Genomic DNA, 27437 nt, shown 5'->3' with positions numbered 1-27437 from the left:
CATATTTTGAATCATCATAGCTTCAAAGACACCCCACCTCAAAACAAAACAGATAAATGACATGTGTACAGGATTGCCAGTCCAAATTAACTTCATTCATGTGCTTTATACAGTTAAATCGCAAGAGGATGAGCTGTAAGCAGAGAAAGCCTCCATCACAAAACTTCAGCAAATGGCAGGTGGGACGGAGAACCACAAGGAGGAGAAAATAGCAGGTGCCAGTGAGAACTAGTGGGAGGGAGAGGAGGGGAAAAACTGCTTTCCCTGGCAACGCTTTTTTTTTTGGTCCGTTCTATATGGACAAAAAAAAGCCAAAACAGTTATTTTTAAAATGTCTGCAAGATGGTGGAGCAAGCTGAGGAGATGTCAAGCTACTTTCTCCCTGGCAAGTCCCCTGGCAAGAAGCAGTGATTTGTTGCTGCAAAGAAGATGCAGCAGCTGGGCTGTGGCAATTGCTTGCTCTCTCCCTGCCTTGTCCTCCCTTCTTCATGGCAGCTCCCAGAAGCATTCAGGACATCATGTCAGTCATGAGCTGAGCGGGTTATAACTTTTGAGCTGATTTTCTGGTCTACTTCTAGCTTGAGAACTGTTTAATTAGTACTATTTTAGGTTGCTGTTTTTGTGCTCCTGACTTATTTGTATGGCTTGTTTCTTACTCAAAAGTCTTAGTATGCTGTCGTTCTTCTTCTTATAGCTGCCATGACTGAAATATTTGTCTGTTCCTATGAGTGGTTAATACCTCTTGAAAGCTGTATGTCCTGAGCTGCTTCTTCTTCTTCTTTAGAAAAATACTTGCACTTTTGACACCCATGGTTTAATGGATCAATCAAAGACAACAAGCTTCAATAATTCTGGATTTATTACAAGCAATCGTCGAAAAAACTGACAAGCATAACTCCTCTCTTAGTTCTCTGACAAAAAGCTGCATTTCCAGTTCTTTTATATGCATGCAGTACTTACCCCAGGGCTGTTTGCCCCACAGTGGGGTTTCCCCATATTTTTTTGGTTACAGTTAAGGAAATGTCCCACTGATTCCAGCCAAGTTGAGCTGTCATTTTGTCCTTTCCCACTTCCTGGTTGTCTTTGCAATGTCCGTTTGGGGAGATTGCCTGCTGCCTTTTTTCTCTTTTTTTGCCATTCCAATAGTCTATTACTTCTGTGATAGACCCACAGTGTTAGAAGAATAATAATAATAGAAGGTCAGTAGATACCACAATTTGAAAATTGAGCTTCAGCATCTATGGCACAAACCAGCTGAGGTCGTCCCAGTGGTAATTGGCACCATTTTGAAAACACTAGGGCAGCACTTGAAACATCTTTGACAAAATTAACATCTATCAAATTCAAAATTAACATCTGTCAAATTCAGAAGGCCGCCCTGCTGGGATCCGCACAAATACTACGCCGATACATTACAATTTCCTAGGACTCTGGGTGAGGCTCGAATTGTACAGAAGGCCATCAACCAGCTAAAGATCTGGCAGCTGTGAAATCATCCAATAATACAGAAGCTCACTGGGTGATTTTAGGCCCATCACAATTTCTTAGCCTAACCCACCTGACAGGGTTGGAGCTGTGAAGATAAAGTGAAAGGGAGAGAATGGCATTATAAGCCCCTTTATGTAGGATTTTGTCTCTCAGTAGAAAGACTGCTGAGAGCCACCATGAGCCCCCAGACAAAGATTCCACTTGGGGACCCCACTCAAGTCCAAACCAAATATAACAAACCAATCACTTGACTTGCTGCTACTATTAATCTATAGTCATAAAATAATTATATAATAAAATAATTGGCCTCTCTGTCCATTTATGGTAGAGATAACTCCTCAGAGAATAAAGCTAGGACCCTCAAAATTGGCCCCTGGCTTCAAGATAATTGTGGAATTTCAAAGATCAAAAATGCAAGGTGTGGGAATATCCTGGCCCTGATTGTTATGAGACAAACCTCATGCTATTTGCAATGGAAGCTAAGGGGTTTTGTTTGTGGCAAGCATAATTCATCAAAAAATAATGCTACATGTTTTGTAGGCTGGCCACCAGTCCCAGAATTAAGATGGAGTAGGGGCCCTCCAGCTGACCCCCCCTTCAAATGTTGCCCCCCCTCCCAGCAGCCCTACTCAGTAACAGTCTTCTGTATATTGCATGTGTAAGGGGCAGAGTAATCTGGAAGTATTGTCCCTTTCTTTACAGCACAAATAAAACATCTTGAGGACTTTAAAAGAAGCATTTTGGAGAGGAATTCTGCAGTTTCCCCATAACGTCCTCATGACATGTTATTTCAGCTCAACTTGACGCTCTAGCAACTTTTTTCCTGAAGTCACTTTGAAAATGTCTCCTGCATGCTTGCAGAGAACAGAAGACATTTTACTTTCCGCCCCCCCTCCCCCGGCTCTAACTTTCAGTTTTCCATAGAGCATCTCATTTTATGCCCTCTTCAGGAGGCTCCATGCTGCTGCTATTTGCAGAATATTCTCACAGTTTCCTCTGCTTGTAGCTCATTTCAGTGTATCAAATTCATTTCAATGTATACAGTTCATTAATAAAGTTATCATTCCCTAGCAATCCTGTGCACATGTCTTTTTTCCTCTTTTTGATTTAAGTGAGATCTTCAAAGCTACAATGGCACAATATGAGAATTCGGTTCTCTTGTGTTGTCGTAGCTTCAAAGATACTTCATTTAAAACAAAAAGGGGGAAAATGACACATGTACTGTATCACCAGGAAAAACTAACTTTGTTAGTGAACTTTATATACTGAAATAACGCACAGGTGAGCTGAAAGCAGAGGAAACTCTGTGGGAACATTCTGTGAATGTCGGCAGCATGGAGCCTCCTGAAGACAGCAGAAAATGGTGGGGATGAGCTGCTCTGTGGAAACTGAAAATAAGAGCTGGGAGGAGGCAGGAAATGCTTTATTTACCCCTGCTATGCGAACAAAAAAAGCCAAAATGTTTCTTTCTTCAAGGCATTTTATTTGTGTTGAGCAGAAAGGGACACTATATGTTAGATGGAAACATAGCTTGTTCTAAGAACCATATGGTTTAATGACGCTGAAAGTTAAAGCTGTAGATGACAACAAATGGGACTCTTATTCTGTATGTAACTTTTAGGATTTTCTTCTCATAAATAACATTGAAATTCTAGTGTATAGACTTGGAATCTATATTTCATTATGGCTTTATCATTGATTATTAAAATGTCTTTGACTGAACATTGATTATCAAACGTGATTATTGAAACACCCTGAGGTGTTTTTATTTTCAAAAAAATAATTCTTCTAACAATTTACAATTTAGTACTAAGAATGCTTTCTTGGGAGTAAGCCTCACTGAGTAAACATGAGTAGAATTCTGAGTAGATTTGCATAGGAAGGAACTGTTAATGTTCCGCATGTCATATGACATACTATATCAAATACAGTGCATTCTTCTTTAGATATTCAGGCTGGGTCTTTCCATATATCACTAAAAAGTAGGGTTGCCCACTCTGGCTTGGGAAATTCCTAGAGATTTGGAGGTGGAGCCTGGGATGGGCAGAGTTTGGGGAGGGAGTTCAACAAGGATAAAGGATCCCCTGGTAGGGCTGTGTGCTTCCATGTGGCATCTGGTTGATCTCCAGATTACAGAGATCAGTTCACCTGGAGGAACTGGCTGTTTTGGACAATGGACTCCTTGGCATTGTATCTTGCTGGAGTCCCTCGCCCCCTTAAATCCTGCCCTGGCCGCCCTCAAGATCTCCAGGTATTTCCCAACACAAAGTTAGCAACTCTGTTTGAGAGTTTGTCCACCCTCTGAAGTTGCCTTTTTCTCCAGGGGAGCTGATCTCATTTGTCTGGAGATCAATTGTAAATCTAGGAGAACTCTAGCCCCAACTTGGAGGGTGGCAACCCTACTAGATCCTAACCACAAATTAAATTTATTTATTATTTATTGGGCTTACATTTTTAACCTGCATATTACTCATGCAAATGTTCATTCTAAACCTCCATCGGGTCCTACTCACATTATTTCAAATATTTCACTTGACAAAGGAAAATAAGTTCTCAGAATATATAAATGATAGCAAACATTTGAAAACTGACAGACTATTCTTTCTGTTTGTAATCTATTAAGTAAAGGAGTGGCTCAAAACAAATTGAAATCAGGGCCCAGCTTGAATTCCTATCAGCCTCCCCAGTGTCAGAACCTAGATCCAATAATTAAAAAATCATCTTCTCTGGTTTGGCCCTCAGCTCATCTGGTTTAGCATGTGCAGTGAAACTAGGGAACTGAGGCCTTTTCAACAGCATAAAGATATTAAATAACTCAACCATGTAGATAAGAAAAGTCTGTGACATACTGTACAGTTGGTGTTATCCCTCATTACACTGAAATCACAAGACACAAGAACAAGGTTCATGCCAGGATAAAAAGCTAAAAAAGTGAAGAACTATGAAGCAACCATTGAAGCAATGAGCAGATATGTATTGTTGACACAACAACAAAAATGTCCTCTCGTTGGATTTGCTTGTTGGTTATGTTTTAATGGTTTGGTTTTGTTGTAAGCTAACTCAAGCAGGTTTCTGGAGGGGCATCATATACTTTTTCTAAATAAATTAAGTAAATAGATTAACCTGTGTTCTAAAACCCATCTGTCTGCTAGAGACTGACATATGCCACCAGATCCATCTTAAGCACTGATCTTGTGGAAATGCAGTCAGATTCTTTTCAGTTCAGTCTGTTTCCCCCCTAAATTTCATGCTCCTGGTACTGTTGCTTATTCTGTTGATTCCACTTTCCTGTTGGGAACTCGGTTGTGAAGTCAGCAAACTTGAGACAAATTGCTCCTTCCCCCTCCATTAATTTGTTCTGAAAGGCTATTTCAAAACAATCCAGGAGAACTTTGCATATTAAGATGAACCATTCCAGTTTCCACATTAAAGTTGTGATGCAATTCTGTACATATTGTCTTTCCCAGACAAATGCTCCTATTTTACCTATTGTTATTGATCTTGATAGAGCTATGGGAACAGACGATTACTTTGCCATTAGAAGCTGGCAACGTCCTTGGCTACTCTCCAGCATCTGATATGCCAAGACCTCAAGTTGCCAAAAGTTGTTAAGAAGTACCACATAATCTCTGGCATCTAAACAAACACTTAATTTTATAACCAGCACAGGTGTATGCAGCTGCAGCTTCAGGAGAGTCTTCTTACCTGCTCGTTTGACTGACAACGTTTGGGAGATGAATCTGTTTCCAGCAACCCAAATAATAAGAATATTGATCATTCTCCAGGAATCTGGTACACTCAATAAATCCCCAGGCAATGAGGTTTTTCTCACTGAAATAAAAGAGAATTCCCTGATATTTTCTCCTTACCATTTTCCTCTCCCTTTCAATTGTGTTTTTATTCTTGGAAGTATTGAACCCACAGCTGTATCACAAATGCAGAATCAGGACAGAAGTGGAAGGGAACTCGGTGACAGAATTGCTGAGTGTCTGGTCACCCTGGGGGCCTAAGAATCTGGTCAAATCATGTCATTTGCCTATGATGTTTGAGCTGAGTCTGAATGGTGTGAGCCAGAGGGAATCTTTGGGGGCCCATGTTGTATCACCTCAACCACATTCAGAATCCCATGGAGAGAAAACAGCTTGGGGGAAAGGACAGTTTCAACATAAAAACAGCCTCCTCCCGGTTTTTCTCCTGAAAGCATATTACAAGGGAGCAGTTTGGGCTCTTTTTTCCTCATAAGGGTTTGCCCCTTATTATGGTTGTTTCACAGAACAGGAGAACATCAGTTTCCATTCTTAGCTATATTCCATTGAAAGAGTCATATGAAATAACTCAGAAATATTTGAAGAATATTGTACACCAGTTCCTGTTCTGAGCCTAGATTTTGTTTTTGCTTTGTTCGTCTGAGTAGGATGTATTTTGTAAACTGCCCCAAAAGGCTGTCAAATAAAAAAGACCAGTATGTATATCATAAAGCCAGATGTCAGGATAATAAAGTCAATGGCTTCATCTTCTGCAAGAAGAGGTAAAAGCAAAAATAAGCAACAGGTCTACAGAGACAAGCCCTGCAACCTCCCAGTGGCCACTACCTCAAACTTGGGGAGGGGAGAGGCCTCAGCCAAATATAATGCTATGCAGGAGGACCTACCAGCTGCCAGGATCATACTTTCATCAGTAGGGCAGGAGACCAAGAGCACTCCAGGGCATTTCATCAGCCCCTGCCAGCATGGCAAATTGGCAGGGGCTGATGGGAATTGTAGTCCATAACATCTGGAGTGCCAAAGGTTCGCCACCACGGCTATAGAGTCTACCCTTCAAAGTAGTCACTTTCTCCAGGACGACATAACTCTGTCATCTAGACCTCAGTTATAATTCTGAGAAATATCTAGGTTCCACCTGGAGGTTGGCAACCCAGGTCTGGAAGCAACATCTGGGTGACTTGACACCACCTGGCTTGCATAACTGAACTAGGCCTGGTTGCTTGCTACTTTTCAACAGGGGTCACTCCATGGAAATCAGTGTGGTGAACCAGAGCTTCAGACAGATTTGAATCCAAATTTGGTGCATCCTCATAGGGTTGTCCTGTAAATTGAAAAGGAGAACAATGTAAGCTGCTTTGGTTCCCACTGTGCTTGGGAGGGGCAAACACTGTGGCCACCTAATTGAAGGTGAAGCTGATGCCCACAGAGCGAGACCCCTGCCATCCAAACTTCAGCAAAGTTGGCTGGTTCCTTTGAGGAAATTCATCAGCAACCCTGTGGGAAATTTGGTGCCCCTACCCAGAACAAAAACCCCACCAGAGCCCCCAATAAAATCTCCAGCACAGAACTAGGTGGGCATAGCAGCAAGCCCCATTGAAGTCTGTGGTGGGGAAAAACAATTACTTTTTCTCACCATAGAACTTGCTGAAGAGATTGGCAGATTCTCTGATCTGACCTGGCTCCATTGTAGCCAATGGAGAATTGGGGGGGGGGGGGCTGTAGGGTGTACATTTTTCAAGGTAGAGGCACCAAATATATCTGAAGATGGGAGACAGATAAAAGATAGTAAATGAATGTCTGAGAAGGAGAGAATAAGGCAGGGAAAGGGGATAGTATATGCAGTTGCCAGGAGGAGGGGGAAAGGAAATAGTACGGGGAAGGGGATAAAGGGGAAAGTGAGGTTTCCCCCTCCCCCCCCAAGTCTTTGAGAATTCCCTACCATGCAGGTGGGCCTGACTTAGTGGCTAACACCACACAACTGGGCCACAGTTTCCCTAGGTAGAGGCTGGGGCTGGGGCAGGGGGGTGGGAATGGAAGGCAAAGGGGAGGTAAAGGTAGGTTGGCTGTTGGACGGGAAGGAGATAGGGTTGCCAACTCCAGGTTAGGAAGTTCCTGAAGATCTCTTAGAACTGCTACTATAATTTATCTCCAGAAGTCCAAGATCAATTCCTCTAGAGAAAATTACCACTTTTGAGGTTATATAGGATTATATCTCTCTCTCTCATATTCCTGAACCCCACCCTCTCCAGGCTCCACCACTAAAATTTCCAGGTATTTCCTAACCCAGATATGGCAACCCTATCTCCACCAGCCATTGAGGGTCCCCACTTGTCTCCATATATTTCAAAAATATTCATGCTGCCCCTCAGAGACTTGCTTGAGGCTGTTCATGGCTAACATAAGACAACAAAATCATGTAGCTGTTAAAAAGAGGCCAGAAACTAATAACAGCTCATTAATTGTACTATAATTCTTAGTCCATGCTTTGTGAAGCTATCATTTCACTGTGAGAAAGAGGAGAGGAGAGGCGGCCATTGTGTATTGATCTAAATTGATTCATTGGCATACATGCAACATTTAAATATATGTGTATTCCCTTGCACTGAGGCTAAACTTAAAAAATGAATGCTGGCAAAATATTTTTATAATGTGGTGGCGTTAATCTAAAGTCGTTTATCTGCACACCAGGCCTGTAGAAAGTTGATGCCAACCTTACCCAGATGATTTCAATGAATTTCTTAATACACACCTCTGTATAAAGTGTTTTGACCTGGTGCTAAATCACTTGAACATAAATTTAAGAAATACCGTCGTCTTGTTCTGTATCTGCGTATAAATCGGGCAACACATGGAAAGTATTTCTAAGATGCAGATCTGTTCCCAAGCCCCTATTTTTTGTCCTCTGCCACACCAGCAATTACTATAGAGTCTCGGAACAGTTTCCCACCCTTGTGTCATTGTTCTTCAACAGCACAGGCACTTTCCATAATGATTTGAGAAAGCGAGGAGTGCTTCAAGGTGTGGGAACAGAAAGTAAAAAATACTGAAAAGCCTGTGAGTGACAATTGTTACAACAGAGTCAGAATCAAAGTTACAAATGAGACAGAGTCAAAGCACAGAGAAATCACAGGGGCACAGAGAAATCACAGGAATTTATTCTAGGAAAGACAGAATTGAGGCGATCTTTGAGGAACATGAATCAAATCCTTCAGTGGAAACAAGTCACATCAAACCAGAATCTGGACATCTTGTTTTCTATAGAAAAATGTTCAAGAAAATAGAAGGATATACCCAGTGGTGGGATTCAAATAATTTAACAACTGGTTCCAATGGTGGGATTCAAATAATTTAACAACTGGTTGTTTACAAGCACCATTTTAACAACCGGTTCTGCCAAAGTGGTGTGAACCTGCTGAATCCCACCACTGGCTATATCTTATTTGCACAACTATTTACTAAATTTTTTTTTACAATGTCCACATATTGTATACGATATATATTAAAACAAGACTCCCTTGCATGCCACCCATTACTCCCCTCCCTCACTCCCCTTCCCTTGCATGCTACCCCTCCCTTCCCTCCCCTTCCATCCGTTAGGGTGGGTGGGCCATGTCCAGATGCCTGGCCCCCTCCCCTTCCCTTGCATGCCACCCCTCACTCACTCCCCGCTCTCCCTCCGTTAGGGTGGGTGGCCCATGTCCAGATGCTGGCCCCCCTCCTCTCCCTCCCTCCATTAGAGTGGGTGGGCCATGTGCAGATGCTGGGGCCCCTCCCCCTCCCTCCCCTTCCTTGCCTGCCACCCCTCCCTTCCCTCCCTTTACCTTGCATGCTTCCCCTCCCGCTCCCTCCATTAGGGTGGGTGGGCCATGTCCAGATGCCAGATTTCAACCTTTCTAAAATACTTTCTGTTTGTATTGTGCTCAGTAGGACGGTAGAAGGATGTTTTGGAGGTAACATGCAATACTGACAAGTATTGTTTTTAAGATCTGAGTGCAGATGCCTCCAACAAGTAAGGGTTAGAGTTAACAGGTTGTGAATACATGGATAGACTGGCCACTCAACTTACAGAAAAGTTTTCTGGTGGGCCGCTACCTTAGAAGGCTGCTGGTGGTCAGGCATGAGCAAAATTAAGCCACAGCAATTCCAGCAAGTCTTGTGGGGCTGCTTCACCCGTGACCTCTCAACAGCAACGGGAAATGAAGTGGTGCGGCCCAAGAAGCCAAACAATGATATTGTAAGCTTCAGTGGCTTCTGACACTGGTGTATCTAGGGTGGGTGAGGGTAGAAGCTTGAGGGGGGCACCAGGCAGCCCAGAACCCTTACCCCAGAAAGAATCATAATCCCAGCCTGAGAGACGCAGCAGCCTGGACTGGCTGTACTTGCCTGAAGTCTCCTCCTCACAGAACAGCAGGTGAGGAGCATCACAAGAGAGGGCGGGGAGAGCCCAGACCCAGGATGGGACAGATGAGTTGCCTGGAGAAGAGGCACACATTGGAGCGCTCTACAAGGTCTACTCACCTTGGTGAAGGCACAGGTGAGGAGGAGGCTGAGAGGGAGGCAGGCAAGAGAGGGATAGGCTCCAGCCCACCTTGCTGCAGCCCACTGGGTAGAGAGTGAGTCTCCAGGTATCCACAGCTTTGCCTACCCTGCATCAAGTGTGTCTCACATGCCAGTCAGAGGAGGCCACAGGGTGGATTTTCCCCAAAAAATCAGTTATTCTCTTACATTTGATGAGAAAAAGAGAGTTTTTTTAGACAAACCCCCATGTTCTCCAGAAGAACTAATCTCTGTCATATAGAGATCAGTTGTAATTCAAGGAGATCTCCATATCCTACCTGGAGATTGGCAACCTTATATAAAAATGGGGGTCCCAGCTCTGTGGGCAGGTGCTGGAGGCATCAGATATAAGCAAATGCTCAATTGTCCTCCTGGGTGTGATATTCTCCCTTGACAGCCTGCTAAATGTCTAATTGTGGATGCATACAGGACCTCCCTATCATGAAATTATGCAGTTTTTGGTCAGCTAAAATCCTCACATAAAGTCTGCTTTTATTTTAATTTGGAAGGTTTTATCACTGAGGGGGATGGTCATCCCAGTTATACTGGAAAACATGACTCTGTAAATTAACCAGAAGAGAAGGAGGGGCACATCACGATTTTAGTGCAAGCCCTGGGTGCCATTTTCTATAAACATGTCCCTGGTTTCTGCAGAGGTTTACAAGCAGTAATCCTGCAACTGGCTAAAGATCTGTTTTTGCTCCCCACCCCCAAACTCCACTGCCATGACTGAAAAAAAAATCACATTTCATATGACTGAGCATATGACCATTTCAGATTGAAGGCAAAATGCAGAAGTTTCATTAAACACTCCTTCTTGAACAAATTAGGATTTGCCATAGATAGCCTTTGAAACTGAGTCATTTCCATCCTAATTTATCTGGGGCATGCCTGTTTTGTGTAATTCAGTACTTTCGATACTACTTCAAATCAGAATCCTTCAATGGAATTCACTAATAAAACCCAGCTGTGTTTTCAAATTACAGACATCACCCCACAAAGGCGTATCTAGGCAAACTGGAGCCCATGGACATAACCTGAGTTTGGCGCCCCCCCCCCCCGATATGGGCAGCCACCCTCCCCCACCATGACCAAACAATGCACCAGCTCACAAAACACCTCCCATCCCCAGCAAAACGTACATGGCTCTCTCCCCACCAACTCTTTCCTAATTTTGTCCTCATACCAACCCTATGAGGTAGGTTGTTAGCCTGAAAAACAGCTCCAAGCCAGTGCAAGTGGGTATTAAGCATGTAAATCTCTCACAAATCACCCCCAGCAAAACATTTACCAAACAACATAAGAACATAAGAAAGAGCCTGCTGGATCAGACCACAGCCCATCTAGTCCAGCACTCTGCTACTCGCAGTGGCCCACCAGATGCCTTTGGGAGCTCACATGCACAATGTGAAAGCAATGGCCTTCTGCTGCTGCTGCTGCTCCTGAGCACCTGGTCTGCTAAGGCATTTGCAATCTCAGATCAAGGAGGATCAAGATTGGGAGCCATAGATCGACTTCTTCTCCATAAATCTGTCCAAGTCCTTTTTAAAGCTATCCAGGTTAGTGAACATCATCACCTCCTGTGGCAGCATATTCCAAACACCAATCACACGTTGCGTGATGAAATGTTTCCTTTTATTAGTCCTAATTCTTCTCCCCAGCATTTTCAATGAATGCCCCCTGGTTTTAGTATTGTGAGAAAGAGAGAAAAAATTTATCTCTGTCAACATTTTCTACCCCATGCATTATTTTATAGACTTCAATCATATCCCCCCTCAGATGTCTCCTCTCCAAACTAAAGAGTCCCAAACGCTGCAGCCTCTCCTCATAAGGAAGGTGCTCCAATCCCTCAATCATCCTTGTTGCCCTTCTCTGGACTTTTTCTATCTCTTCGATATCCTTTTGAGACGTGGCGACCAGAACTGAACACAGTACTCCAAGTGCGGTCGCACCGCTGCTTTATATAAGGGCATGACAATCTTTGCAGTTTTATTGTCAATTCCTGTCCTAATTGTCCCTGGCATAGAGTTTGCCTTTTTCACAGCTGCCATGCATTGAGTCAACATTCCCATGGAACTATCAACTAAGACGCCCAAATCCCTTTCCTGGTCTGTGACTGATAGCACTGACCCCTGTAGCGTGTATGTGAAGTTTGGATTTTTTTGCCCCTATGTGCATCACTTTACATTTTGCTACACTGAACTGCATTTGCCATTTCTTAGCCCACTCACCTAATTTATAAAGACTCAGACTCTTCACAATCCTTTGCGGTTCTCACCACCCTACATAATTTGGTAATTAGAAAATGGTTGGTGGGGAGAGAGCCATGTATGTTTTGCTGGGGGTGGGGGGTGATTTGTCAGCATCATATCTCACAATCACCCCCCACCCCCAGAAAAACATACATGGCTCTCTCCCCACCAACTATATTTCCTAATTATGACCTCATACCAACCCTACAAGGTACGTTGTTAGCTTGAGAAACAGCTCCAAGCCAGTGCAAGTGGGTATTAAGCATGCAAATCTCTCACAAATCACCCCCAGCAAAACATTTACCAAACAAATATCAGCATAATCTCTCACAAAACACCCCCAGTGGAATCCACCACAAACAGCATCACTTCCAATGGTGCTTCAACTAGGGAGCCCAGGTTCTTCTTTTAAATCCACCTTAAAGGGAGAATCTGGGGTCCCCAGTTAAAACAACATTGAAAGTGATGCTATTTTGGAGTAGATTCTCCCCAACCCTGAACTAACATCACTTTCCATGTTTAAACTGGGGACCTCAGATTCTCCCTTTAAACCCATGCCGAAGGGGGTGGATTTAAAAGGAGAATCTGGAGAAATTTGAGGGGTGCCTGCTGTCAGAGGTGTAATTGTTAAGCTAGCAGCACCAAAATTTCAGGGTATTTTTAGGAGGATTTCCTGATGATACCACCCAGGTTTGGTGAAGTTTGGTTCAGGGGATTCAAAGTTAGGGACCCTCAAATGTGTAGCCCACATCTCCTATTAGCTGCCATTGGAAACAATGGGTGATGGGGGCACCCCCTTTGGGAGCCCATAGCTTTGGACCCCCTGGACCAAACTTCACAAAACCTGGGTGGTATCAGTAAGAGGCTCTCCTATTATACCTCCCAGGTGTGGTGAAGTTTGGTACAGGGGAGCCAAAGTTATGGACCTTCAAAGGTGTAGCCTTTGTGACTTCTTACCAAGTTTCAGCCTATAACAAGGATAAAATAATGAAAACAAAACTGAAGACAATCTGGATGTTTCCCATTAGTAGGCATAACAGAATCAAAAATAACTTGTGCATATCTATTAACTATTTCCACTGAATCAGTATCTGTGGATGCAAAAGATGCTGGGAAAACTAATTTCAAAAGCTGAGGGCAATAGGATACACATGGAAAATCAGAGACCAACTGAAGCCTGCCACTGTAACTGAGAAATCACTTTTTTGCTCTGTGTAAGTCTCTATTATATACATTTTATTGATTTTATATTTTTTAAAAAATAACATAATATAATTGTAGAATATAATTATAGAAATAACAAAATATAACTGAATAAAACTCCACAGATAAAAATAACAAAAGCTTACACACACGCGCGCGTGCGTCTCAGAGGACCAGAGGAGGGCTAATATTATCCCCATCTAAGGGAGGGCCAAAAGGAGGAAAAGGAGGACCCTAATAATTACCATCCTATCAGCCTGACATCAATACCAAGGAAGATTCTGGAGGAGATCATTAAACATAATATAATTGTAGAATATAATTATAGAAATAACAAAATATAACTGAATAAAACTCCACAGATAAAAATAACAAAAGCTTACACACACGCGCGCGTGCGTCTCAGAGGACTAGAGGAGGGCTAATATTATCCCCATCTAAGGGAGGGCCAAAAGGAGGAAAAGGAGGACCCTAATAATTACCATCCTATCAGCCTGACATCAATACCAAGGAAGATTCTGGAGGAGATCATTAAACAGATGGTCTGCCAGCACTTAGAAGAGAATACTGGGCCTTTCCCCACTTACCTTAAGCCCTGCGCTACTTGAGGAGAGTAGCGCGGGATCCCCCCGGCACTCCCCATGACAGGGTCGGCGACAGCACAGCTGCCCTGATGCTGCCGCTGTCGCGCCCCCTCAGCGCGCGGCATCCCAGGTGCTCTTCTTAAGGGCGCCTTTTGATGACCCTGTACAGAGTGCGGGGTCGTGGGGACGCCCGGGCGTGCGCCTGGGATGCCGCGTGCTGAGAGCAGCGCGCAGCATAGGGGGGATGGAAAAGAGTGGGGAAAGGCCCACTGTGATCAGCATGGGTTTCTGAAAAACAAGTCATGCCTGTCAAATCTTATCTCTTTTTTTGATAGAGTGACAAACTTGGTAGATGAAGGGAATGCTGTGGACATTACATACCTTGATTTTAGTAAAGCTTTTGACATAGTGCCCCATAATATTCTTTCAAGTAAGTTAGTGAAATGTGGACTTGACAATGCTACTATTAGATGGATTTCTAATTGGTTGACTGACCAAACTCAAAGGGTGCTCATCAGTGGCATACCATTTATGGAGACATGGGCACACAACATTTTGTCACACATGATGAAATGGTGAGCCCCTGAGCCATCTGCCATGCCCCCCCCCCCTCAGCCTCCCTGCAGGCCAGCTTTTGCCCGCCCCAGGCCCTGGGGAGAGCAGGAACCGGCCTGCAGAGACACAATGAGGTGGGGCTCCACAGGAAGGCGGTCATGTCCCCGGTTGCCATTTAAGCCCGGTAATCCACTGATGCTCATCAATGACTCATCTTCATCCTGGAGAGAAGTGACTAGTGGGGTGCCATAGGGTTCTGTCCTGGGGCCAGTGCTATTCAGTATTTTTATCAACAACTTGGATAATAGAATAGAGGGCATGCCAATAAAATTTGCAGATGACACCAAAATAGGAGTGGTAGCTAATACCTCAGAGGACAGAATCAGAAATCAAAATAGTCTGGACAAATTAGACAGCTGGGCCAAAACAAACAAAATGAATTTCAACAGAGATAAATGTAAGATACTACACTTAGGCAGAAAAAATGAAATACACAGATATAGGATGGGTGCCACCTAGCTTGACAACACTATATACAAAAGGGAGTCTTAATAGACCACAAACTGAACATGAGTTAGCAGTATGATCAGCAGCCAAGAAAGCCGATGCGATTCTGGGCTGTATCAATAGGAGTATAGTGTCTATAGAACAAAGAGAGGCAAAGATCCCTAGAAGAAATTAGTGGTCTTTGTTAATATTCAGTGTTTTGATAATTTGGGAAAGTTTGGGATGAGTAGAAACAGGATGTTTCTATGAAGAGCTTTCACTGCTAAGATATTTGGGTGACAAAAAAAATGCTGATGTGTTGTTGAATGAGGCAATAGTGCACAGATAAATGTAAGAAGATTCCTTGAGTGCTTTTTGGTGGAATGCAGTTCTGATGGTACAAAGTATATTCTTATACACCACCCAACCCACATCAGTGACACACACCATTAATCTTGAAGAATCAGCCAAGCAATTAAGAGACTGGGAAGGATCGTTCAGGAAAAAGAGAACATTGACATGCCAAAAAGAAATGTCTGTAATTTTTGTTCCAAAGTAGCATGTACATGAAATTGTAACAATGACTTTGAAAAGGTTTATCTTTTTTTGTTCATGTTTTGTTTTGTTCATGTTGAGTGCTGCTTTTAACAGTCTGAATTATGGGATGAGTGACAGCTATGTCTAGACTACCACTGGGTACTCCTGGGTTTGTCTCCTCAAGTTTTGTTGTGCTAGCATTGCAACTGACAGTTCAAAAAAATTCCAATATCGCTCCGCCCCCCCGCCCCCCAAATTGGACAGGGACAATTGCCAAAAGCAAATAAATAAAAGAGCCTTATCCCCCTGCCACACACACGTCTTATTTTCCCACGTCCCTCCAACTTCCTGTGTCAAACTTGTAAAGATTAAGGAGAGAAGCAATAGCAAGAATGCTAATTAGAAACTAGCTCCTAAATACCATGCTATTGGATATTATTTCCCCTTAGGAATTCTGGGATATATAATCTTTTCTGTAATTTGCAGCCATAATTATGGCTGGAGGTTATGGGATTTGTACTGTCAGAAATTAGTATCCTCCTGAGAGACCTAGTCTTAGTCTATGGCTGAAGTCCTAAGGGCACTTTCATAGGTGAAGGTGCTAGTCCTAACCTTCAAGGCCCTATGCGGTTTGACAACCAACATACCTGAAGGATCAGTGAAAGTCCCTTATGAACCTGCCTGACAACTATGGTCATCTTTAGAGTTCCTAATTTGGCTGCCCCTGCCTCCTGAGATTAGGCGGATGGCAACTCAGCAGAGGGCCTTCTTGATCATGGCACCAAAGCTCTGTCCTCAGGGAGATTCATCTGTACCCCTCTGCTATAGAAATTATACAGCTTGAATTAAGAACTGTACCTTTGCCAAAACTGATGTTTTTTATATAGTCATATCTTGTACATTTGAAATATCTCCTGATCCCATCTAGTTTGTACAGTAAATTTTACTTCTGGTCAATTAACTTGTCTCAGTTCTCTGATGCCTTGAAAAGGGGGATTTGCCATAAGAAAAAAACAAACAGTCTTCACCTTTCTGGAATTTTTAAGGTCGAGCAGACAAGCTTTCCGATAGTTCATCCACTGCCATCAAAACAGCTCAGACATTAGAAAAGGTGGGGAAATTTGGCCCAGTTTAATTAGGAGGCTGCCTGAGCCTGCCACAAATAGATAGGAGGGTGAAGGGGCCTGCCAAAGAATCTCATCTTTTATCAACAAAGCAGTTTGGAAAATACTTGGTTTCAGGAAGACAGAGGGGGACTCCCTCCTCATGTGAACAGCAAGACAATCCTGTTTGCCTAAAAGTTCATAAAAGCTAGAACAGGCAGCAATGCTTTGGGGCTGTAGCTTTTTATGGCTCGTTTGTGGTTTACAACACAAAAAGACCACCCTATTCACCTTGTCCAAAAATATCCCTCTTCAAGTCTAAGCTTGTAAAACTAGTAAAGAAAATATGTCAGGCACCCACCAGGTCAAGACACCAGGCTGGCCACATTTTGAAGGGAGACAGAGACAATGTTTACATTTGGAGGGCAGCAAGAACAAAATGTACAGAGTGAATAACTTAACAAACAAATAAAAATGTACCTTAGGCAATTGGTGTTCTATCTTGCTTCACTACCTTTCAGGTGAATAGTGAATTAAATTAGGTCTTGCTTGCCAAAAGAAAAAAAATATTGTTTGATTTCCTACTTAGGAAACGTAGGATGAATAGGAAAAATGAATTTAAAATACTTGAAATGGTAACCTAGAATATTTTACAGGGTTTGTGTTTAGAATGACTGAGTGATGGCATTTTGCAGTCATTGATAGATTCAAGGTAATTATTTTCATTAATTAGACAGAACTACATTTCAATTTTTTGTAGTCAAAAGAGTGTGAAGTTGTACTAGCCTGTTCAAATTAGTTTTCGTGCAGGTATAATATTGGGATGTAATCATGAACATTTATAGGAACGTACAAAGCTGCTGTCTATGCTTTGTAGGCAGATTACCTGTAGTCTTATTAGATCAATACTGACTACTCTGACTGACACCAGACTGACACCAGCTCTCTAGAGTCTCAGAATAAGAAATCACTTCTGCTGGTGTCCTTTATATGAAAAAATAAAATGTTATATGGTAGTTCTGGATCAGATCTGTAGTCCATTTACCCAGAATTCCTTTACCCAGTAGTTACCCAATAGCCAATCAGATCTCTCCTAGCAGTGCAGAAGCAGAACCTTGAAGGAATAGCCTTCCCCATAGTTATCTCTAACCTCTACTACCCAGTGGTAAACTGAATATTCTACTGTGATGACTACTAGCTGTTGATACCTGTGCTCTCTAAATTTGTCTGTCTTTACAAAGATGTACTGAGTAAACACTCCAGATGGTATATTCTCAGTTACAATTGTGTTGTGACCTTGTGACCCTGTTAAACAATGGCCCCTTCCGCACACGCAAAATAATGCGTTTTCAAACCACTTTCACAACTGTTTGCAAGTGGATTTTGCTATTCCGCACAGCTTCAAAGAGCACTGAAAGCAGTTTGAAAGTGCATTATTCTGCATGTGCGGAATGAGCCAATGTTTTCTCATAAAAACATTATGAACAGATAAGTTGTAATACAGCAAAGAATGACTGAAGGCTGTTTTTCTTCAAAAACCGTTGCATTCAAAATTAAGCTGCCACACACATACATTTGTGTGCTATCTTCACAACAACCTGATATGGTAGGTTGGGTAGGCTAGGCTGAAAGATTTACTGGTCTGCTGTCAGATGAAAAGAAGAGCCAGTTAAAAGCAACCATGATCCCTAAGAGGCCATTATAGTTCCCTGTGTTATTTTGTTTTTGCTCATTTACCAAATAATCCATATACAATAAGACTATGCATGTTCTCAGGAGAGGCTTCCCCTAATTTTTTCTAGGTTTGTCAGAGGCGTAGCTGGGCCAGAGTGCGCCCGGTGCGCCCCACCCCCCGTGACCCAAATTTGTGTGCCCAGTGCATTGCAACCCCCGCCCCCTGGGAGCTTCACCGCTGAGGTTTGTCAATTCCAGATTGGGATATTTCTGAAGATCTGGTGATAAAGTCTAGGGAAAGACTTCATGGGATTGTCCACTCTCCAAAGCAGCCATTTTTTAAAAAGGGAACATTCTCTGTAGTCAGGAGATCAACTGTACTTTCAGGAGATCTTTAGGCCTCACCTGGATGTTGGCAACCTTAATTTTACTGAGAAAGGACAACTAACCCTTAACAGAAGTTTATCTTCAAGCCTTAATTTTCCAGCAGACCTTTTAGTGTTGTCTGGCTTTTTCAATCCTGGATGCATCTCAACCCTGCTCCTGAGTAGGGGGCAGGGAAGCATCACATAGACTCTGCAGTGCTTTGAAAAACCTATCAGTCCACTAACCTCTGAAGGACTGGGAATAAATGCTCTTCTTAAATGGTACTTCTAACAGAAATATGCTATAAAAAGCTATAACTGGGCCCCAACCCTTAACATGTGTTGTTGCAGTGTACATGAAGTGCGTACCAAAACTGTGGCTGCTTTGCATTTTATGAGTTAGGAAGAGATATCTGTATATATTAAACTTTGTAAGCAGCACAAAGACTGTAAACCCTAGCTACCAAAACTAGAAGTGTATGTGTGGTACCTCTTTAAAGCAAAAGATCGATCATCTATCCCATATATCAGTTGTTTTAAAATTGTCTTCAGCGAATCCTTTCCAACTTTATTTCCTTATAGATAAATTTTTTAAAATCTGCAATAGAAATTACTGTGTATTTCAATGTCTTTCTCAGGGTGATAGCAAGATCCCAAAGACCTAGTCAGTGCACCTGCATTTACTGCACACAAAACATTTCTCAGAATCTTCTGAAACACGTCTTGTTCTGTTATATGATCTCTCCAGGACTAATCTCAATGGAAATGGATGCTATTTGAGAATGTGCTGTGGATTTTTTATTCAGGAGTGTATTTTTCATTCAGAAATGGTTTTGTGTTCAACCCTAGACATTCATTTAAGCAAACATTTTTTCCTGTCAAGAAGAATATATGGATGATTCTTCACTGAAGATGACAAATCAAAGTCTTTACACTGTACAAAAGCTACTGATGGACAGGAGTCAAAACACTGGGTGATTTTTTTGGACCAAGTTGGCTACATACATTTGAAACTGTTTCATTTGAAAATTATCTTCAAAGATTAACTACATTGGAAGGAAATTTTCATGATACAATAAGTTTTGTTTTGCTTCAATTGTCTATTTGCATGCAAATATTTCAAATGCATTGAGAAGGAAAGCTGGGTTCACGTCACAAAATAAAAAAGATGGTGCATTCAGTTTGTAATGTACATTTGTTCAGCTGTTTGTTGCCGCTTACTTAGGTGCATTGTTGATCCTAAATGAAAAACTACATTCATTTACTGCAAGGTGGAAAATCAATTTTAAAACACAAGATTACTGGCTGCTAAGGATTTAAAGCAGATTAGTGCAAAAGCTTGGCCAAATTGTTTTAACTTCAGACTTGGCTTTTCTCCTTATGGAAGTTTTAAAAAATCCTTCTATCCAACCTTAATCCAATTACATGGCTTTGGATGGTAGATTTCTGATGTTCATTTTCTCAAGCTTGCCAAAGACATTTAGCCTTTTGGGCTATTTCTAAATTCTGTGGAGGCAAATAATGTCAAATTTCCTGATTTCTTTTCAACAACGCTGAACTTTATGGATTGACGCAGACACAATATCTGCTTAAAACTTAATACTTAGTGAGACAAATTCAAAAAGAACAATTTCAGAAAGCATTTAGCCCAGTGACTTTTTGGAGGTGGGGATTTATTGAGGACCTCTGTTGCTACTATGAGTTACTATTTTTGTCCGATATTAGCCCAGGGCAGGTTTTAATTTGTTCAGGTTTTATGTCAAGTGACTGGAGTGTTTTTGTTAATATTTGTAGTTTTGTAAATGTTCAAGTCATACTGAAACATTACAGATTTAGCAAATCAATATCAAAAGTGAAAAACCCCTCAAGATTCAAAATTGCTTACAACTGTATTTATTTGTTAGATTTAATAGGCCGTCCTAACCGTCCTGCAGAAATGAAAAAAATTAGTCAGTGTGATCCATAAGCAGTCTTCCATGTGAAAAGCTTACAAACCAAACATAGGGCTAGACTAGAAGTCTAGAGCAATTAACACTGGGTACATGAAAGGGGAGTAGGATAGGAGGCACATAAATTGTGCAGATGAGTCATGACTAAGATCCCTTTTGCTTTCAAAGACATCAATCACTGGCTAGAAACCTGATGTTTTAGAAAGCGAAGATCAACATCTGATAATAGATTATGAGTATGTACATATAGTAATTCTTATCTCATACCCAAATTAGGGGATTTCCCCAGATGGCTGAGACAAAAATAAGTTGCTCTCAGAACTTTTAGTAACTTTGCCATTGTTTCCCCCAGTCAAGAGAGGGCAATGACAGATCAGAGAGGTGCACAGGGTTTTGAGAAGTCTAACAGAACACACCAAGTGGAGAAAACTGGGGAAGCCGTTCTTGCCATCTGAGAGTGGAAAAGGAAAGGTGTTCTCCTCGCCGGCTACAATATCCTGCAGGCCAGGACCACTGGAAGTGGCGGGCTGGGCGTTGCAGGTGTCATGTGTAGGCCAGAGGGGTGGGGCTTAGGGCCAGTGAGGATGTAAGTCAGGCCCTCCCTGGTTTTGGCCCTTTTGCCTCAGCACCTCCTGGATCTCCCTCTCCCCCAGGCTGCATGCTCCTTTGTTTGTTATGCTTGTATCTATTGCATCATTTATATTGTTCATCACAGCTGGGCATTGGAACGGGTTCTTTTTGTGGGAGGTGGTGTCTGCGAACCTGCTTCCAAAAGGTTGGGGCTCCCATAAGGGACCTTGGGGGAGTGGGGGCCACATGTCAGAAGCCCAGATGGGAGCTGCTGTTTGGCCAACGCCTCTAGGTAGTAAGGGGAGACTGCACAGATGTAAATTCCCAGTGGGATCCCTGGACTCCTTGCTTTGTTCCCCAGCTGAGGGCTGGGGAAATATGGGGCTCATCAGTTCAACAAGCAGTTAATCTGGTGCCAGGATTTGTTCATATACTGCACCTTAGCTCTTCTAGCCTAAACTCAATAAACAGCAGTTCAGGCTTGAACTCTGCATTACCCTACCAGTATCACTTTCTGCTTATGCAGAGACCTGCTTCTGACAAAATCTTTGTAGAACCTTTATCATAAGAAAGATATGCAGAGTGTAGGCAGAGGCCTCTTGGCCCTTTAGGAGTAAGAGTGAAGTCAAGCAAGAAACATTTACATTTTGCCACAATCTAATATGAATTAATTTGAGCATGTATTTCAAGAGAAAACGTGTTTCTTATAAACAAGTTTATTTGCATCTTTTCCAGAACACAGATTCTAGATATAGTGTTATTTTTCTTTTGTACAACAGTACAATGGCCAGTGCAAAATATGCAGGGTTTTTTTTAAAAAAAATCATATATAAAAAAACAAAAGTCTGGCAGTATTACATTTCTTATGCTTGGCCTCCCTTCCAGCCATCTCACTCACCCTTCATTTAATCACATTAAATAGTTGCATTAAAAGTCCCAGAGCCCTTTGAAAGACAATACCACCTATCCCAATCACATTAAAGAAATAAGGTACCTTTTAAAAAGTAGGTTGCAAAAGTAACAGAAAAAGAGAATACATTTAAAATTTACAATGTTAGGCACTAGTTTAAAGCTGTTTTCCTGAGACACAGTCAATAAATTTTTGCATGCCTGCTGAAAACTTCAGTCTCAGTAAAAAGTGTTTGCACCTTCTCTTAGACTTCAGTACAAGGTGAATAGAATATTACAATAGAAAAGATGGATTGACTTTGCAGTGTTTGGGAGGTAATCAGAACACTAAATGCCACCCCAACCAATCTGTCATTAGCTTCAACTTTAACAGTGGAAAATGTAGTCTTCAGTCAATGTCCATACTTGTGTAAAATGCAACCAATTCAAGCTATTACAAATGTGTTAAATATAATTTTAAACCACGACTACATATGTTCTGGATATCCATACCCATTAGAACTATCCAGGGAGTATAACAATAGTTCCTTCATGTTAAGAGAACAAAATATACACAAAGGACCCAGTCTACTGAGTACTTCTCCTTGAGTGCTCATGTACGTTCAATGAAAAAATACAGGAATGATCAAGTTGGACAGCATATCTTACCTGTTGGAGAAGGCAGTAGGATATAGTTCTTCCTCCCCAAAAGGTGATCTGCACCATCAAAAATTGACCATGCCAACCATTTATTGAGCATTGTGTGTGTGGTCCAAATCCACTGACTGGCACTGCAGTCATAGCCCTAGCTGATGAATGTAGGCATCCAGTCATGAGAACTTTGCATTAGCATTCTTCTGCATGCACATTACTAATCCAGCAGGAAATCCTTGCTCAAAAACCAGCTTCTATGTTGATGCTACTCAGTGGATTGAAGATCAAGCATTCTAATCATATATACAATTACTGTGCAAGTGGCTATTGAGCTTTTGGTATTTTAAATGTATAGAGACAGATTTTAACCAGAAAAGAATTTGAACCATTTAAAGTCAGGTCAGTTATCAAAATATGAAATGGAGGCACTTGTACAAACAACTCCCCCCATACACATACACACAGACAAAAAAAGAAAAACACAATTTGACAACATCATTATGAGGAAAAAAACAAAAAAAATATTTAGATGACAGTATAATTATGAAAAGGCACCCAGAATCAAAGTATTCGAGCACATTTTTTAATAGAAGACTTTTGAGTACAGAATGTGACCAAGTCTTATGAGGCTAAATTCATATATTACAAGCCTCAGAGGGTAATCTGGGCAGAAGAAAGGTTTCCCTATGGTTGTGGAAGGTTTCCCTACAGTTGTAGTGGGAAACCTTCCATAACCATAAAGAATTGCTGGGTGCAGAACAACTAAAATTAACAAATACTCCATTAACTAAAAATACTCAAGTATTTACTAATGAACATTTTACAAACATGTTTCCTTATCCAGTCATAATTTCCCCAGCCCTTTTAATGAAGGCAATCACTTATTATTTTTATCTTGCCAGTATTCATAATTCTTGAAATTCTCCATAATTTCATTGCCTGCCTCAAAAAGCACTTGTAATCATTTTAAAAATTATGGGGCTCTTGTTTTGAAGTATTAAAAAACTTATGCTTTTTAAGAGATAGTTTAAGAATGCTGGCATATTTCTTTGCTACTCTGTAATATAATTGATTATTTTCAAGAATCACATTTATGACAGGGATGGGTTTAACTTATTTCACAAAGATGAACATGCAGTGCCCTGTATTAGTGAAAATAGTCCATCTCTGTAGCCAGGAATATTAACATGTAGTGAAGACTGACAACCCCATCCAAAGTGAAGGGGGAACCAGCCACTTGGCGCTGCACAGGGCCATGCCAGCTGATTTGCTCTCCCCAGGGCACTTCCCCTGGTGGAGGGGCCGAGCCGCAAGCAGACAGCTGCCACAGCCCTCCATGGCAGTGGAATGCAATTCTGAATGTTGCACCAGTATCCCTGTGCTCCCACCAGTTGCATAGTAAGGGCAGTCCAGGGTCATGGGGGGTGGGGACTGATGCTAGTCGGCTTCCCCCCAGCCATTGCACCTATTACGCCAGTGGCCAGAGATTTGGACTTGCACCACCATTTTTGGTGGTGTAAGTCCATTAAGCAAAATGGGGGCTTTCTGATGGCAGGGAGGGGGTTTTTTTTAGTTCTTTGTCTTCCAATGCCATTGGAACACCCCCTTGGGAAAGGTGGGGCAATGCAGTCATGGCACCGTGTCAAGCGCCTGACCCTTTAAATGGGACTGTTAGTATTTAGGAAGGCATTAAAAGAGAAGGCACTGGTCTAACTCTCCACATTTTCTTCTTCCTCTTAGCAGTATCAGCATCTTGACAGGTACCACCATGGGAGATAAATAATCAGGGAGGAAGGGGAAATGCTCTTCTCCATTCACAGTCCTGGTCAAAATATTAAGCTATGGACTAAATATCCATCACCAAATCTATAATTTTCTGTCAGAGAAGTTCACTTATACAGTTCACTTATGCCGCAGAAAGTAAACATTTTCCTGCCAAAGTCATACATTTATTTTCTGCACTAGATGTCAGTGGGAGTAAATGAGTTTTTGGGGTATAGTAAACGAACAAACTTTGGTTGACGTTAAAGTTCTGGGGTTGTGCAGGGAAACAAAATAGTACATTCATCTTTTCCAAAAGGAACAAACCATTCCAGTAAGGTACTGGAGATATCAAGATTCAAGGTAGACAAAAATTCAGAAAAGGTTTTCCTTTCTTTTCTTTTTTTGCTTCCAAACATTTTTTAAAACCACCTAAATTTTTTTTGGAAACCACTGATGTAATAAATTCTTTTATAATTACAAGTGAAACTAACTCGATGTATCTAACACTTCTGCAAGATTCCAAGATGAAGATTAGTACACAGTCATGATGGCTGCACTGGTGTTATATCAGTATATCTAATAGCCAAAATAGTTTCAGCAAACCTAAGGGAGCCCTCATATTTGGACAAAAATCTAATTAAAAAATTTGCAGGAGTGGCTCAAAAAATAGTTCACATGCAGATATGCACAAACTAAACTGCTGAACCTTGGTCAGTATTGTGGACCTTTGTGGCAATCCTGAATGGTTTACAAATACTAGCCGTAACCTGGAAGTGGCTGCCGACAAGAGAATGGTGAGAGCTGCAGTCAATAGAGAGAAAAGACAGCAATGAAGGAAAAACCAGTTTTCCATGAGGACTGGTAGGTCCTCTCTCGTTTCACTTGGTTGCTAACCTATCACCACTCCTTTGACCTGGTATGGTGGAGTACTTTTAAATGCAGCAGACTATGGGACATCTTCAGATATCTGATTCTGATGTACTATATGTGAAACTAACAAGCAAACTGCCCCTGAAACAGGAGAAAATCTTTGTGTTACAGTATCCTATAGCGTCTTTCTTGCCTCATATTTTTCTGCAGCACGTGAAATAAACTGATGGATGTTTGAAACAAAAATACACATATGATCCAGGAGCAAGTTTACATATGAAACAGTTGAAATTATTTGTAATTTATGCAAAAACCTTCCATTTATTGAAGTCCTTGAAGTTTTCAAGTGAAAAATTTCCAAATTAGACCCATCTTCTGTTCAGACACCAATTAAATAAATAAATGCAAGTTAAGTCACTATTTTAAAGGGTATTTTATTTTCCAAAATGGATTGGAATGCAGGATTTTAAAAACTGGGTTCAGGATAGCTAATTTTTTCTGTGATTACTATGATGCTTACTGCTATGTTTGCTTATTTAGACATATGTCCAGTTCATTTCAATAGGGCTCTCTACCAGTTAAGAGGGCCTAGAATTGTAGCTTTACTGTATATATTGATGATATAGTATTTGTTTATTTATTTGGTTGGTTGGTTGGTTCAATTTATATGCCGCCCTTCCCAAAAGGGCTCAGGGCAGCTTACAATAATAAAACATAACATAGTAAAACTCAATTTAATAAACAATTAAAACTGCTATTAATAATTAAAATCAAGTCCAAACTAATTAAAACACAACTGAAATTAAAATTTACTTAAAATTTAAAGTTTAAAACCAGAATTAGGATTAGGGCCAGCAACAGATGTAATTGTATAGGCCCCAATCAAAGGAATGGTGGAACAACTCTGCCTTACAGGCCCTGCGGAATTGCATCAAACCCCGCAGGGCCCTGATGTTAGGTGGCAGAGCTTCCCACCAGGTAGGGGCCATGGCCAAAAAAGCCCTGATCGAGGCCAATCTAACAGTAGAAGGGCCAGGGACCCCCAGGAGATTTGCATGTATTGCTTCTTAATTTCACTATAAGAATGCATATTTTTCTTAATACCCTCTCTAAAAACCGAGTTTTTCCTCTGTTGGGATACCACATACCATTTAAGCTCAGAGAATTAAATCTTCTCAAATGTTGACTTTGACTTTCAATCTCCGTTTTCCCACTTTGCAAGAATGCATTCTTCAGTGCCATTATGTGCAGCAGCCTGCCTCTCCATTTTTGAAACTGGATTTATTTGGAACTGTTCAAGGACTTCTTAAATTTCATCAGTATATTGAACCGTAATAATTTATGTGGTAAGTTATGCCTGACACACTTCATGTACTCAACACAGTAAAGTAGGTTTAAATAAGTATTGCATATATTTAACTACTCTGAAAATGTAAATTTCTTCAGGAAACATGTACTCGTCAACAAAATTTCATATACTTTTTGTGCACTTATACCAGGAATTTCAAGGGCAGTACTTTTGATCTAAGGAAAAGAACAAAATATAGGAATATAAACTAACTGCAGACATCTGAGGCCAACCTCTGATTGTACATACTTTGCCTAGGAAAAGAATACATAAGGGGGCAAGTGAAACCATATTAGTATCACAGATGATGATTTTCAACCTTTAGTACCAGACACTGGTGATTCAGAAGTGCTTTTAGAGTTTTTTATGCATTAAGATTCCCTTAAACAAGGCATGTGGTTCTGAACAAGAAACTAAAAATGTCATGCCAGTAAAATGTCCTAAAAAGGAAAGAAAAAAAGTAGAAAATTTGTTACAAGCTCTGAAGCTAGTTGCCAGTTCCCAAATGCTCTGAAATTTATGAAGTTTTATTTTTCTTGTCACAGCATTCAGTTAACAGAAGTATTTTATCCAAATGAGTTCGCCATCTTTCCAGTCTTGGTTCCAGTGATTTGGGTTATAGGCATCATAGTGTAAAGCTGTTGAAAGTCCCAACTGATACACAGAAGGTGGTCATTTCAGGATGATGTGGTAGCCATCATTACTTTCAGCTATAGAGGAAGGTGGGGGGAAGACTCTGTCAATCAATGTTCATCAGATGCAGACGACATAATAAACATTATATAAAATGATTCTGTATTTCCTGAATGAGAATCTTGCATGGCTT

The 27437-nt window shown here is 41.3% G+C and overlaps 1 protein-coding gene across 2 annotated transcripts in view; it reads right to left on the bottom strand.

The window, feature by feature from the left end:
• Positions 1 to 21787: 21787 nt before the first annotated feature.
• Positions 21788 to 27437, bottom strand: part of TFCP2L1 (transcription factor CP2 like 1) — a 78790-nt gene continuing 73140 nt past the window's right edge. For both annotated transcript variants that reach the window (XM_048487012.1, XM_048487013.1), the window contains exon 15: positions 21788 to 27321. In XM_048487012.1, coding sequence (XP_048342969.1) covers positions 27284 to 27321 — 38 coding nt within the window. In that variant the 3' untranslated portion in view covers positions 21788 to 27283. The remainder of the gene's footprint in view (positions 27322 to 27437) is intronic.

This window comes from Sphaerodactylus townsendi, linkage group LG02 (assembly GCF_021028975.2).
Source record: "Sphaerodactylus townsendi isolate TG3544 linkage group LG02, MPM_Stown_v2.3, whole genome shotgun sequence".
NCBI classification, from domain to species: domain Eukaryota; kingdom Metazoa; phylum Chordata; class Lepidosauria; order Squamata; family Sphaerodactylidae; genus Sphaerodactylus; species Sphaerodactylus townsendi.
Note: the sequence above shows the minus strand (reverse complement) of the source record. Positions and strands in the feature narration are given on the sequence as shown.